The 14456-nt window shown below is 49.6% G+C and overlaps 3 protein-coding genes across 3 annotated transcripts; all 3 read right to left on the bottom strand.

Moving 5' to 3' along the window:
- Positions 1-2265: 2265 nt before the first annotated feature.
- LOC133923484 (uncharacterized) lies at positions 2266-4173 on the bottom strand. The gene has a single exon (XM_062368773.1). It carries the CDS (start codon positions 3961-3963, stop codon positions 2479-2481), a length of 1485 nt encoding a protein of 494 aa, XP_062224757.1. The 5' UTR covers positions 3964-4173; the 3' UTR covers positions 2266-2478.
- Positions 4174-4272: 99 nt separating this feature from the next.
- LOC133923485 (uncharacterized) lies at positions 4273-5278 on the bottom strand. The gene has a single exon (XM_062368774.1). It carries the CDS (start codon positions 5276-5278, stop codon positions 4454-4456), a length of 825 nt encoding a protein of 274 aa, XP_062224758.1. The 3' UTR covers positions 4273-4453.
- Positions 5279-9410: 4132 nt separating this feature from the next.
- Positions 9411-13487, bottom strand: LOC133924173 (glucan endo-1,3-beta-glucosidase 14-like). Its single transcript, XM_062369594.1, has 4 exons — positions 13019-13487; positions 10444-11477; positions 9939-10089; positions 9411-9713 (listed from the first exon to the last, which is right to left on the bottom strand). The coding sequence occupies exons 1-3, from the start codon at positions 13470-13472 to the stop codon at positions 10033-10035; spliced, it is 1545 nt and encodes a 514-aa protein (XP_062225578.1). The 5' UTR covers positions 13473-13487; the 3' UTR covers positions 9411-9713; positions 9939-10032.
- Positions 13488-14456: the final 969 nt, after the last annotated feature.

The following is a 14456-nucleotide window of genomic DNA, read 5'->3' as shown; positions in this document are numbered from 1 at the left end:
CGGTTATCTTTTAAATTCTTGTGAAATCTGTGTTGTAGAATCATATTGATGTCAATGGCCTATATGGAATTGTATTCCCTTACTATGAAACATTAGCTACCATATGGAAGGGATATAGCCATTGGTGAAGGTGCAAAAGGGCTTGGTGAAGGTGTCACAAACATGGAGCAAGAAATTACTGCTTAATATGGTAATAACAAAGAGGAAGAAGAGAAGAGGATGTCTAGATAAACACCAAGACGGTCTACTGACTCAACATCATCAAGCTCAAAGAAACAGAAGAAATATGGGAAAGGGAAGGAGAGTTTATCAAGTTACCCTCTTGTGGATATGTAAATGAAGTAAGGGGCAATCTAAAGGTTGTGACTATGACTATTAGAAAAATAGCAACAACAATGGAGCATGAGGTTGCCATTCAAGAGAAAGCCATGAACAAGGATCCCCAACAAAAGTTGAGAGAGAAGATAGTAGAAGAGTTGCGCATGCTTCAATTTACTGGAGGTGAAGTTATCAAGGTTACTAGCGTGTTTATGAAAATGTCAAATCTAATGGGCATGATGTTCGCGCTCCCAAAATCATTAAGGATGGAATTTATTCTAAACATGTTCAAAGGTACATAAAATTATGCATTCTTTTTGAGATTTTAATACCATCCATCTGTCTATTGTTCCTTATCCTTTTTTATGAGGACTGTATTAGCACACCACACATCATTTCCTTTCATTTGTTTGTACAAAAGTATGACAACTGATACTATTTGGTAATGTGTTCTTTTTGCCAAAGAAACAAATAAAAAGTGACGGGAAGCTAGGAAGAAACAAAAGGTGGGACAATTCAGGATGTTTGGATCTCAAGCTTTAAAATTGTTACTTTAGCTTTGATGTATGAAAATGTTGTTTTCCACCCTTGCTCTTGAAGCTTTAAAAATTGTTACTCCAGCTTTGGTGTATGCAAATTTTGTAGTCAGCTCTCGCTCGACTTTGAGTAACATTTCTGAAATATGATGCTAATCTGGAGTCTATATTGTTCTCAAACTTGTTCAGCTTTGGTGCTTGATAACGAGGAGATAGTATTGCATCTATCTTAGATAATGCCATCAAAGTGTACTAGTCATAAATTTGGAGACTAGGTTATCTAGTTTTTTATTTGTAAAAGAATGCAAAGTTTCTAGAAGGGTACTGGTCCTTTTTCTTATTCAGTAGTAGTCTTAAAAAATATTTTTGCCATGGGTTTTACATATTCAATACTGATTTTGAATTTATACAATGAAAAACTGATCATTGGATAAGTGTTGTGCTTTTGTCTTATCCTTATGTTATTGTCTTGTTAGTACTAGCTTAATACATTACGGTACCTCTGTTCCCAGCCAAAACACAGTAATCGAAATTAAAACCGTTACCCAACCAAACCAAACAAAAGCTGCTTTTCTTCAAACCGTTACCGATACAATTGCATTCTGATTACATTAGTGTTACCATTAACAAAGGCTAAACCAAACATTACTAAATGCGAAACGAGAACTTGGACGCCTGCTGCTAAGATAAGTTACCATGATGTAAAAAATTAGTTCCGTAGCATGTCTATGTGAATGTCACTAATGTCAACAACATTTTTTTAAGAAAAAAGGACACATTGGTTTTGTGGCATGTTGCCGCCAAATCGCCAATTCATAATACAAAAGGCACTTTAAAGCAGGAATGAAATCAGAAAGGAGTTCAGCCCATTCATGATTATGACTTGATGATTTGGGAAAGCTGCCTACAATAATGAAAATATCTCATATTGGAATTGCAATTCGGATGTAGCCACTTACCGTCTGGTGTATGTATAGCAATAGAACTACAGAAGTCCAGTACTACAAAACCCATCTCACCAAATATGTCACGATGCTTATGTTCAGATGCAACTCAAATCAAAAGGAGATTGTGCTGCAAACATATTCATTTGTCTTGTTCCAATATTGGAAAGTAACGAATATAAATCTCGAATACACTGTATGTTTAAGCACTTTTGAGCCGGAAAGGAGTATAGTTGCATGTCAAAATCCAAATCGCGGTTTGAAAAGTTGCTGGACAGATTGTGGCGACTGAAACTTTGCTGAAATGTTGAAACATCCTTACGCAGAAAGACAAAAATAAAAATAAAAATCCAATGTACCTCAAAGACTCAAATCATCAACACAAAAAGAATGAGATAATTAATAGATTAGGGAATTAAATTACATACGAAACAATATGAATCAGTTCATATTACAGTGGCAGCTGATGAGATAATTAATAAATTAGGGAATTAAATTACATACGAAACAATATGAATCAGTTCATATTACAGTGGCAGCTGTTGCCGAGTGCAACAAGCATGTCGCATAGCAAAATCAAAACCAGCCGGGTAGACAGGTAGATCAACCCAATGCAACACAGCAACCCACAAGAACTTTCATACAACCAATCGCCAACTCCACCGCACCATTTCGCTCCATCACGAGCAGATCGGACACCGGACGAGGCCGTTCTCGTTGCACTCGCCGCACTTGAGCGTCTCCTTGCGCTCGGCGTCGAGCACCTTGCGGCTGCCGTTGCAGTCGCGGCACATGACGAACCGCACGCCGGCGCAGCCCGCGCACCACACCCGCGCCCGAGGCAGGCCATCGAGCAGCGCCTTCAGCTTGCCCTCCTCCTCCAGCTTCGCCACCTCGGCAGCCCCGCCGACGTGCCTGCCCCGCACGAACACTGCCGGGACGCGCACCTCCCGCCCGCCCAGCAGCAGCCGCAGCTCCTCCCGGTAGCCCGAGTCCATGGACACGTCCCGCTCGATCACCTTCACGTCGTGGGCCTCGATCGCCGCGCGCACCGCGTTACACTCCTCGAAGGTCCTGCGGATGCCGCGGAGCGTGGTGGTGTAGAGGACGACCGCGTCGGCGCCGCCGGGCGGGCACTTGCCCTCGGCAACAATCGCCGGCGGCGCCGCCTTCGGGTGCTTGGGCTTCTCCATCCGCTTGATGTGGGCGCCTTCCTCCGAGAGCTCGCGCTCGATGGACGCCAGGAGCTCCGGGTCGAACAGCGGGCTCAGGCTCCTCCGAGACGACGACATGCCGCCACCGGTCTCGGCGGGGCCAGGCTTCCTGACAATCCGAGCGCTCGAGGGGGAGAATCTCTTGGACGCCATCGAAAGCTTGGAGTTATCGATGGAATTGTACGGCCGGAGCACCCTGTCGTTGTCGACGTCGCCGGGCGCGGGCTTGTTGCTATTCACGGAGCAGCGCTGGAGCGGACTGTTCTCCTTCCCCGGCGTGTTCTTCCGCCTCGCCGCAGACCTCTTGGGCGACGGCAGGGCCATTGCGAGGACCCTGGCGGGCGACCACCGGCCCGGCTTGGACGGCTTCTTCGCCGGCGATCCGGCCGCGGCGTCGGCATCCTCCAGCCCGGCCATGATCTCCCACGCGTTGATCACCTCCAGGCCGGACTCTGGCTTGGCCGCTGGCGCCACCGCCGGCTTCTTGGCGTTCGGCACGACGAGGGGCGGCGGCCGCGTGCTGGCGCGCTTCCACTCCCTGCTTATCAGCTTGTCCTGCTGCGGTGGCGGCGGCTGCTCCTTCTCTTCGTGGGCAGCGGCAACGCCGCGCTTGGGGTGGAGGTCGAGGACGCCGTAGGTGGTGGAGGTGAGGGAAACGACGTGGTCGACGCGGCCGCGCACCGTGGCGCGCCTGGCGTCGCCGCCGGGCCCCGGCGGGAGGAGCTTCGAGGTGATGCAGCCCATTGTCCCACGGCGTGCTCTGTCCCTAACCGCGGCTTTGCCTTTCGCTTTCTTGACCAGTGAGAACGTGGGAGTGTGCGTTACTGCGTTTTGAGGGGTTTGAACTGTGCAACGGTCATGGAGGGGCGTGGGCGTGGGCGTGGCTGCCGGAGATTTGGGTTTTCTTTTTAATTTTCTCGTGCTGGTGGGTGTTATACGATGTGGGTTCATTCCAACGGTCGGCTTCGGCAGATGGTTGGTGCGGGCGTCAGGAGGAGGCGCAGCAACCCCAAAAAAGTGGCGCGGACCGTGTCAGGCTGATCCCGTTGGATTGTACGGAAATCTTGGGCCGGTTCCTTCTGGGTTGCTGATTTGGGCTTCGGAGTCTCGCGTGCGAACCCATAAAGTTACAACTTTTTTCAGTTTTTAGTACCAGTTTGCCAAGCCTTTTGACCTTTTCTGATCAATGCTTTCGTCTTAAGAATCGAGGTAGATAAACACTACTAGTTGCAACACAAGGTACGAGGGATCAACAAGTGATTGACCAAAGTCCAAGATCGATAACACAAGGTACGAGGTGCAGCTTGCAAACAAACACAAAAGTTACACAACTCACACACGACATTAGAACGGGCAGAAGCCGTTTCGAGTAGCACCTCGGTTTGCATCGGCGACCGTGGACGTACAACGCCGTTGCGTTGCCTCGCAACGCCCGCAGAATTCAAATCGGGACCCGTCCTTCTGCTGCCATGGTCCCGGGCCATCGCCGCGAAGCGAGGCGCTTCACGTCTCCCAGCCCCGCAACCGGGCGCGGCGGCGACATAACGGCGACAGGCGGTGACTCCGGCGCCGAGGCCTTGGAATTCGACTCGCTCGCGCCCGATTCGCCCTCACGAGTATTGTTGTTGCAACATAGGACACGAAGCGCGGCCGTCACGCTCGCCCAGCACCCGCTCCGCTCCTCGTCCTGCTTCTTACCCGGCGGCGCGTCGTTCGCCGTCGCGCGCCTCTCCGACCGTACGGCACCAAAGCACGACACCTTCGGGGACACGGGCTCCTCCCCCACGGCCTCGCTCGCAAAGACCCTGGCCCCTACCGCCGGCCGGCGCCAGCCGCGGGCGACGACGCGGCCGGGAGCGCGACGCTCCTGTTTCACGACCATCTTGCCTGCGGGCAGAACGCCGATGACGATGGCGGTCTTGCTGGTCGTGCAGGCCGGCAACCTCCTCGAGTTCGCCCTCGGCGCGCCCTTGCGTGCTGCCGCCGCGGCCTCCACTTTGGGGTTGGAGCTACTCTTGGTGGAGCCGTCCCGCTGCAGCACGGCGCCAAACAGCTCGGCCAAGCAGACGCCATCCGGTACCCGGAGCAGGACCGACTCCGCCGGGGCGTCCGCGTCGTCGGCACGAGCGCTGGCGCTGACAGTACAGCACTGGACGCTGCCGTTGGGGCCGGGGAGCGCGGCGGCCGTCTCGAAAGCCACCATCGACTTGGACTCGCCGGCGCCGCCGAAGACGCAGAAGGGGTGGTCCAGATCGAGCCGCGGCATTCTCGGCTGTCAACGAGTGAGTAAGTGTCAATGTCTGACAAGTGAGAGAGGCGCAGAGCGCGAGCGAGATTTTGAAAAGGTGTGGGGACGGTGGCCACCACCGACTGGCAAATACCGTTGGGAGGGTGGTTGGGTGAGGCTGCTGGGTTACTTGGGAGATTTGGAGGCCTGGACTCCCTGTCGTCCGGGGAAGGATTCGAAGTGTCCCCGGCTATGCCCCTAGAATGGGGTAGGTTTGAAGCCCCTCGGATGTTGTGGATGCAGCGCTGCTGCTAATTTCGGGGCCGGCACAATCCGGGGTCCTTGGCATCCTGGAGCTCCTTTTTTGTCGATGGATATGGCAGGGTGTGTGAGGAACCTGCTTATGAGGATGGCTTGTCAGACTCGACGTAGGGGTCATAGTAGCATACATGACCCCTCGACAGAGCCACTCCTCCTCCGCACGTTCGTACTCCTCGAACTTGCACATGAGAGCGCTTACCAAGCGTACCGGGCATCGATGCAATCGATCGAAGAGTGGCCTGGAGGCTAGACCCTAGGTAGTAGCGTCGATGATCGATGACTTCGAGATGCTTTTTATCTGGGACTTGGTTTGGGCAAACCTCTGGAAGTACTCTCAAAGGGTTTCGCCTGTTTGTTGCCTGACGGTGAACATACTCTCGAAGGTCACCAACTCGACGAAGGTACCCTGAAAGTTGTTGTAGTAGGAGTTTCGGAGCTGGACCCAAGTGTAAATGGTCCCGGGCTCCAGTGCCTAGAACCACCAAAGGGCTACCCCTCCAAAGTGAGAGGGAAGCACTTGGCCATGGTGGCGTATCCACGTCCACTAGCCTCGATGGTGAGGGCATATGCACGAATAAACTTAGCTGGGTCTGAAATGTCTTTAGATTTAGGTAGTTTTGGGGTCCGGAATCCCTTTGAGAAAGGCATGGCCTGCAGGTCCGCCTGAAGGGGAGGGCCGAGGTCTAAAAGCGAAGCCTCGTGCCAACGATCTCGAGGCTCGATTGCCTATAGATTGACCCTTAGTAGTGCTCGGGGACAATGAGCCACGACACCGAAGCCCTTACTGGCCCCAGGAGCATGTGCCAGTATAGCGTTGGCCGTCCTGGAAGCAGGTAGTTCGTATCTGTAGGTTGCTATGCGGCCCACAGGGCCACCTGCAGTTCCTCCAGCTAAGCCCGAAGGGCCGCCACGTGTGCATGTTGGTTGGCTGTGGCGACATGTATAGATACGACCTCAGCCATGACCCCTTGGGGGGCAGCGAGGTCCACACTGTGCTACTGCGGGATAGCCTATGAAACGGAGGGCCCCCTAGCGTCAGTTGTTGCTAGGGTCATGGCCGGATCGGCAGTGGCCATAGGGTCCTCATTCCGCCTTGTTGGGGGGCTGGTGTCGGTGTAGTGTGTGCTTGTTCACAGTTGCCGTGTGGACCTCCACACAAGTGTGGCAGCGGTGCTAGCTACTTAGGCCGATGCCCTGGTGGTCTTTTTCTTTAGTGTCATCCTACCTCTTATAGTGCTTCTACAGATATTCGTCATTCCCCATGGATGACGCCAGCTATTGGTGGAAGAATATATCTTCCACAAATAAAGTGTAGTGAGAGTTAACTCACAGGAGTGGCTCAAGCTTGTATGAGAAGTGAAGAGGAAAGTAATATCAAGATATGTTTCAATGAACTGAACTCTCTTTTCCACCGTGTGCCCATGGTCTACATTTATAGTATCTTCCAGAGGGTAAGTGTACATGCATACCCACTCCTACAGGGGTAGAGATATAATTTGTTATTAGACAATCGGGACCTAGGGCCACCTAGGTAATACACGGCTTAGGCCTAGTAAATCTAAATCTATCCTGATGACATCATTTGACTGTGGCACTACAGTGGTAGCAAGTGACCCTAGTGATGTGGCCACAGTTGGTCGTATGTTGCGGCGCCGTTTGTCCAGGGTGTCGGGTCGGTTGCCGAATAGATCGGTATTAAATGCAGGTCATTTCATGACAGACAGAGGGCGACCGACGGATCCGCTCTAATAGATCTTTCTGAATGACCGATGACTCCCCCCAAGACACCGGGCTCAATGACCTCCAAAGATCCGCATGCTCTGAAGCTGAGGCTCCAAGCCGACTCCAAAGCATATCGACTCCGGAAGGATCCTGAGTCTAGGGCCTACGAACATAGGCTGATGGAGCCTGAGACATCTACCCCCAACATTCGGTGACCACCTACCTACCACTTCAACTGGCAAACAAGTTGACCCCATCAATATGAGGTTACGTGCAGCCTAGAGAATGTCAGAACAGGACAGGAGTCCGTGGCAGGCCAGATCTATGGCATGGCATGCATACCCACTTCGACTATTAACCACAAGGAAAATCCCGGGTTTAGCTTCATACTGGCCGCCCCATGATCGGTAATGGAGGAAGATAAGATGCATAGGTATGGTGCTTTGTTGTTGAGCTCACGCCGTCCGCAAGTATTCCATCAATGTGCCGGCAGAAACACATGGTGCCAACTGTAGAACATGGAGATGCATGCAATAGTGGATCTGTGGATGTGTGCTCTTGTGCATGTCTATGGTGCATGGCTTATGGAATTTATGAACGAACCATGAGTTCAGTCAAACACATAGGATATGTTCTTTGAAAGTGTCGTCGTTCTGCTTTGCACTTAAGGAGACAATGAGCACACGCCCGTCCACAAGCATATTCAACTTTAGATTTCCACGGGCCGGTGAACTTAGATATAATACTGGATGATAAACTTATAAATATATTTCTAAAAATCTGGTAAATTTCACTAATATTCTTCTTGTATGAAGGAATATTTTCTAAAATTATTTTCAACCCCAGTTTATATGGTGAAAAAGTGAGTTACTTTGTAATACTTTATTTATATGCATTTTTATCATTTCATATGATATTCTTTTTTTTATTTAATTTGAATTCAAACATATGCACCCTTGACTGCGCTAGAAGTAAAATAGTACTTTTAATTTTAAAAATTAGTCTATCACATACGAAGAATATTTATGAATTTTACTAGATTTTTGTAATTTTATTTGATCCCTAAAAATCGTTAAAAGTTATAAAAGTATCATTTTAAAGAATTTTAGTTTAAATTCTACATACAATTTTTAGTGAATTCAATTAAAATGGGTTACACATAGATTATAAAATATGTAAAAAAAATTTAAAATATTTAGAGTAATAGAAGGCTACTGTTTTATACATAGAATATGAGGGAGGAAAATACAGTTGTGAACAATAAAAGTGGCGCTGTATTATTTACACGGCTGGCTATCCCACCCCTGATGAGGCGGTAAGGGGATAGGGTAACCGTCCTATCAGAGGGCGGTAAGACATTGTACCAGCGTTGTATAACCCTGTTACGGTAGCACGAGTGCTTACCGTACTCTTAGAGAGCGGTAAGTATCTAACCACCGTATAAGAGCACGGTAGACGTATATTTTTACAAATCTTTCTATCATAGATCTATTTATTTAAGTATTAATATTAGAAATATAAAAATAACAAAACTCAGCAACCCGTGGGTAGGATTCGCGATACGGCCACGTCTGAGACGCCCAGGGGTGTTGGGCTACCCGGCTTTCTCCCACTCTTGCAGCCGAGCTTTCCCAGCTGCCATGTCTGGTGATCTCATGTTGCTGGGGATTTCTAACTCACGCACGCCAATTATAGAAGTAGCAACTTTCAAACAATTTTTTACCTTTCTATTTTTAGAAAAAATTTCCTTTTTTGGAAAAGTTTTTCAGACAGCTTGTCCGGATAATTTTTCCGAACAAGTTAACGAGAAAAGTTTTGAGAAATTTTTTTCGAAAAAATTCCAAAAATAAAAAGTGGGCCTCCCAGGGGTGACGTGAGCAAGGGAACTTGCGCGTGTGTAAATAAGAATTTCCACGTGTTGCCTAGGGTGTGGTGGTAATTAAGATGGACCCTAAAATCTCATTTCTCTTGACAAGCCAAGTTTCGTGAAGTTTGAATAAGATTTTTGCCGCTGACGGCAACATCGTTTATGTGCATCAGAGTTTTACTAGTGGCTCCAAGAAAAAGTCCCTAAAAAAAGTGGCTATACGGAATAAAAAAAGAAGAAAAATAAAAGCACGATCTGCTCTGAGGTAACAATTGCCAATGTTGACCTGAATTTATCTCCAGTCTTTTAGTCCGATACACAAATTATACAGTTGCATGAAGAAGACATCTCCAGAATAAATCAAGATGAATTCTACCAAACCAAGTGTACATTGGCCATCTATCGTCTCCAATCTTCAGTTAGTTCTACTTCACTATCAGTGTGGAGCCATTTTTAGCTCCTGGATGGTATAAAAAAAAATCACTCCAACTGCCTGCTGGGCTGGCCGTATAAGTCTGTGGTGATCAAAGTATTTGTTGACAGTGTTCTGCTTCCGGGGGTTCCCTGATCAAATATATCAGCAAATTAGTATGCTGGATAGGTGAAAAGAATCATTGATTGCACAAGCTTTATGTTCCTAAAAAAAGTTGCTCAAGTTAAGGATTCGTCGGTTTAAAGGACTATTTTAGTTCTACTGCTACCATGATACGAAGGAGCAACCACATCGCTGAATTTTGCGAGGATTTCATTTCAAGAAGATCGTGGGAATATACAGGATAACGCTCTTACCTTGTGATCTGCTAGTGGAACCCTAGCAGCAAGAGATCCTCAGGCTCATCACTTCCTCCATCAACTTTGCTGCAGTGGTCAACAATATATGCTCTCAGGATAAGATGAGAGTGATCGATGCAATGGCGATGAGGGCAAACAAATGAACCGCCTGCAAAAGACGAGAGCGATGCGGTTACTTGTCAACTCTTGTCTAAAGTAGAAATGCAAAAGAGAAAATATATGATGGTCGATTTGCTCATTAGAAACAATGGAAACTTTGCGCGGCAATGCAGATACATCAACCTCTTTTTGACAGTTAGTGGAGAGTTCTATTGCCATTTCACTGCCGGTGTCACTACCATGTCAAAAGTATGAAAGCAATGTGATGGAAAAGGGTCAGGGGCAAAGGTTTGCAGGAATTAAACTTGCCTTCCAGTCAGACAGTAACTTAATGTACGCATCACATGCGGAAAGTTTGTAACCAATTTGCCGAATTCGACAAAAGAAAGACCGAAGATGGTACCTTTCTTGTGCCTTCTGATTCATCCATCGGTGGAAGGTATCCACGCAGCCCGACGTTGTAAACCGGCGTGCCATCAGGGTAGAACAACCCGTAGTTCCGTTCAGAGGCCGGCCCCGGCTTCAGGTTCTCATTAAACAGCGCAAAGACGTAGACGTCGATAGGCACCGACGGCCTCAGCGGCGTGCCCTGCTTAATCTCGATCCTCTGCAAGAGGTTTCCGATATAGATCCCAGCATACTCCAATGTCGCGCCTACCTCATCAGGATCGCCCCTGGACGGCCACCCGGTCTCGGAGACCTTCACGTCGATGTCAGTGTGCCCCAGCGCTTGGATCGCAGCGTACACGGAGTCTATCTGAGCGTACAGCATGTTGTCGTAGTTGAGCTTCGTGTTGGGATCGGTCACCCCTGCGTTGGGCTGGAAGAGGACGTACTCCAGCGGCACTCCGCTCGGGTCGGCCTTGTACGCGAAGAACGGGTAGCAGTTGATCAGGAACGGGGACTTGGTCATGGACAGGAAGCTCAGGAGCGGCTGGATGTACGGCACGACATCGGGCCGGAACGCGCCGGCGGATGGTGGGTACGAGCTGCCCATGATGTCCAGGGAGTGCGCCGTGGTGATGTTCACCCGCCCCTGCAGGCCCAGCGCGGTCAACGCCTGGTACACGGACTGCATGGCCGGGAGGAGGTTGGCCTTGAGCGCGGTGTCGTTGCCCTTCAACACCTCGTTCCCGACGGTGATGCAGGTGATGCGCGTGCTTGGGAGGTACGGCTGCACGTGCTGCTGGATCCACGCCTGCGCGGCCGCAGGGTCCACCATCGCCGACACGTTCTCGTTGCCGATGCCGACGACGAACTCCACGTCGGTGTTGAGGAACGCGCTCAGCACGCTCGGGTCCGCGTCGTAGAGCTTCACCTTGCTGACCTGCATCGACCGGAGGAGCCATGACACCCGGGACGGGGAGGGGAGGTTGTCCGCGATCTGCCCGTAGTTGATGCCGATGGACAGGCCTTCAGTTCTTATTAGCACCTGATCTGCAATTTTTACAGAGTTAGCAGGTATCTTTCTCTGCGACAGTGAAAAAGTTCGTGCCATCGAGTGGGTTCCTGCATAGCACACCTCACTCACACAATTTTTCTTTGCCTTTTCTTTTCAGTAACCCAGTAAGGGTTCATCAAAAGTGCAAAAAAGAAAATAAACAGTCCATCTATGCTGCATCTCTGCATAACAAAATCATAGTTAACTGCACGATCCAATGAGAATTCTGGTCCACGTGGTCATGTGATCGGGGCGTCCTACCGAGAATCAAGCCAATGAAATACCATGTACGTTGTCAGACACCTTTCACTCTACATGTTCTTATTTATTTCTTTCCGACGGCTACAACGGATCAAACGGTACATCAGATTTAGCTGGCGACTACGAAATACGAATGAAGCATACACCCTCCAGACAAACTTTACGGGAAAAGTCATGACAGCTCAGAACCAGATCAGATGCACGTCAAATTGGTCCGAAAAGGTGGAAAATCAACTAGTTTCTTCAGTAAATAACGCGAACAAAAAACTTATGCTAGTATTGAGATTTGAGAGATGCCATCGTAGTGGGCGGCCCCTTCCTTACGCCATGGAGCACTTCGGGACCATGTGATCTCACTAGATACCCGTTAAAGGCTTAGATAAGATAATCCTAGCAAGTACACCTAATAACCACCATTTCGCAATAACGCATCATCTAACACCGTTTTTAGAAAAAGAAGTACATATGCGCTGCCTCTACGAACTATTTCTTATTGAAGCAAAGTATTGGGAAAAAAGCCTTTAAAATACCAAAAAAAACATTTAAATAGAAGAAAACAGGTAATGAAAAAGTACCATCAGTCAGTACATTCCAAAGTTATTGCTGCGATGTATACTACATGGAGAATGGAGTGAAAGAATACCCATATGCAAAAGCAAATAGGAAGCTAACACGAAACAATTGATTGAGCTTAAATGGCAACCGATCAGCTTTGTAGGTCAAACTCAGACTGCTAGGAGCTTCATGCAAAGATCATGTACTCGGTCAATCCAATCACTAATTTAGACTGTTGTTCAGTTCAGATGAGCTAAGGAAACCCAAATTCAGCACCATTCACAACATAAAAGCCCCATCCAGACAAAATCTCAGCTACTGAGTTCAATCACCGAATTAGGAGCTCAAATTTTCATAGGAAAATGACACTTCTTATCGTATTAATTTCAGCAGTAGTAGGAGCGTATTGGAGTGTTGATGACACACGCTAAATACACATGTATCCAAATGTCTCCACAATGCATCTGGGGCTTGGGTAGGGATGGACGACGTAGAGCACCAATGGACATTTGTGGATCCACGTTAGTCTAACTTAATTAACTAATTAATTATTTTGATCGAGTCAAAATAACTAATGAGTTGAACTAAAATGAATCACGGACCGCTCGCTCCACTCTCCCTCATCCCTAGGCTTGGGCAACTATTTGGATAAATGTGACTGGGGAATTCATGCTCTCAAACTAGCAGTGGGGAGAAAAATCTTACATGTTGCAAGGCTCACCTGTCAGCAGGACGACGAGCACGACGACGAAGAAGCAATACGGCGGCCACTGATTTCCAAACCGCCCCGCCACGGCCATGAACGCAAATACTAGCTCGCTCCAACCAGAAAAAGGCCGAGACCGGCCGATGACTTGGTGAGGCTTTGGCCGAGTCTGATGAGAACCAGACAAGGAAGGGCTTGCGCCAATGGTGGAGTCCTCGTCGATCAACGAAGCCTCTCCGTCGCGTGTTTGCGCGGCGAGAATGTGTTGCCGCGCTGGGCTTGCTTGTGTCTCGACTCTGGAAAGCGCGGCGGCCCCGATCGGCTCGGCGCTATTTAAGAAGCGGCCGGGGAGGGTATGGCAGTGACTGGCCAGGCGGCAACTGACAGGCCGTGTGCCTGTGCTAGCTGTAGCGCTGTTACTCGCGTCCGTCTTGCGCGTGCGCGCGGCCGTGGAGAACGCGGTCTCCATATAGCATAGCACGCAACAGGCAGGAGGGAACGAAAGCGAAAGCGCGAGGAGCCCGGGCGGGAGAGTCCTTGTGAAACAGACCGTAGCACTAGCAGGCGGCGCGCAGCTACTCGGCTACTGCCGCTCCCCGGTGTTGTTTCGTACCTGCGCGCGCGTCCCGTCTGGCTCGACGCGTGGCGCCCCTGACCCCCACCGACCATGCCCTGTCCGGGCTGTACCCGTCGCGTGTACACCACCAGTATTGTATCGTATTGTGTCTCCTCGGCATCAGCTGGTGCCCTTTCCGGCGTGGTAGGATCGGGCGGTTGCTGAGATCGGGGCTTCGATTTCCCCCAGCGGGGCGCGCGCGGCACGAGTCTAGCTGCACCCTTCTCAGGGGAAACTAATAGCGCGTAGACGAGGCTACTACGGGTAACAATGGGTTGGGCGGGCGGAAAATAGAGCGGAAAGGCGAGGCGTGTCGTGACGGTCGTCCGAGAGGTCTCCGGATGGTCTCTCCCAAACCGGAACCGGGCCCATGGTCCGTGTGGGTTCTCGGTGGCGGCAGCGGGGCTGACGCGTCCTGAAGCGGGACGGGACGTGACGGGGTGGACCACGGGAAGGCAGGCAGGCAGGGGAGGGGGCGTCGGTGCGGGGTGATGGGGCGGTGGCGATCACGCGACTCGGGTCGCGCGTGTGACTCTGCTCCGACGAGGCGGCACGTGGACTGGCCCCAGCGCGCGTCCAACATTGTGGGTGTGACGTTGCCCGCATATAGTGTTGCTCATATATCGTATATATATTGAGGAGAGATAGTATGAGTAGAATTTTTATTTGGTTGATTGAATTTAATGTTGTATGAGTGAATGTAACGATTGAGATTTTAATTAGTTATTCACATAAAAGTGATTTTATGATATTGATAAATAGATCTATTTGCTTGAGCGGATGCAGGAGCCTGTATCCATCGGGCTAGACTGTAGAGCATAGACAGACTTACTATAA

The sequence above is a fragment of the Phragmites australis genome, chromosome 7, assembly GCF_958298935.1.
Source record: "Phragmites australis chromosome 7, lpPhrAust1.1, whole genome shotgun sequence".
Lineage (NCBI taxonomy): Eukaryota > Viridiplantae > Streptophyta > Magnoliopsida > Poales > Poaceae > Phragmites > Phragmites australis.
This window is presented reverse-complemented; position numbering and strand designations above follow the sequence as displayed.

Excerpts from the sequence above, each read along its gene's own strand:
- LOC133923484 (XM_062368773.1), bottom strand. The coding sequence starts at position 3,963 with ATGAACCCACATCGTATAACACCCACCAGCACGAGAAAATTAAAAAGA.
- LOC133923485 (XM_062368774.1), bottom strand. The coding sequence starts at position 5,278 with ATGCCGCGGCTCGATCTGGACCACCCCTTCTGCGTCTTCGGCGGCGCC.
- LOC133924173 (XM_062369594.1), bottom strand. The coding sequence starts at position 13,472 with ATGGAGACCGCGTTCTCCACGGCCGCGCGCACGCGCAAGACGGACGCG. Across the intron at positions 11,478-13,018 it reads GCTCGTCGTCCTGCTGACAG|ATCAGGTGCTAATAAGAACT; the intron begins GTGAGCCTTGCA and ends TAAAAATTGCAG. Across the intron at positions 10,090-10,443 it reads AATCAGAAGGCACAAGAAAG|GCGGTTCATTTGTTTGCCCT; the intron begins GTACCATCTTCG and ends CGTCTTTTGCAG.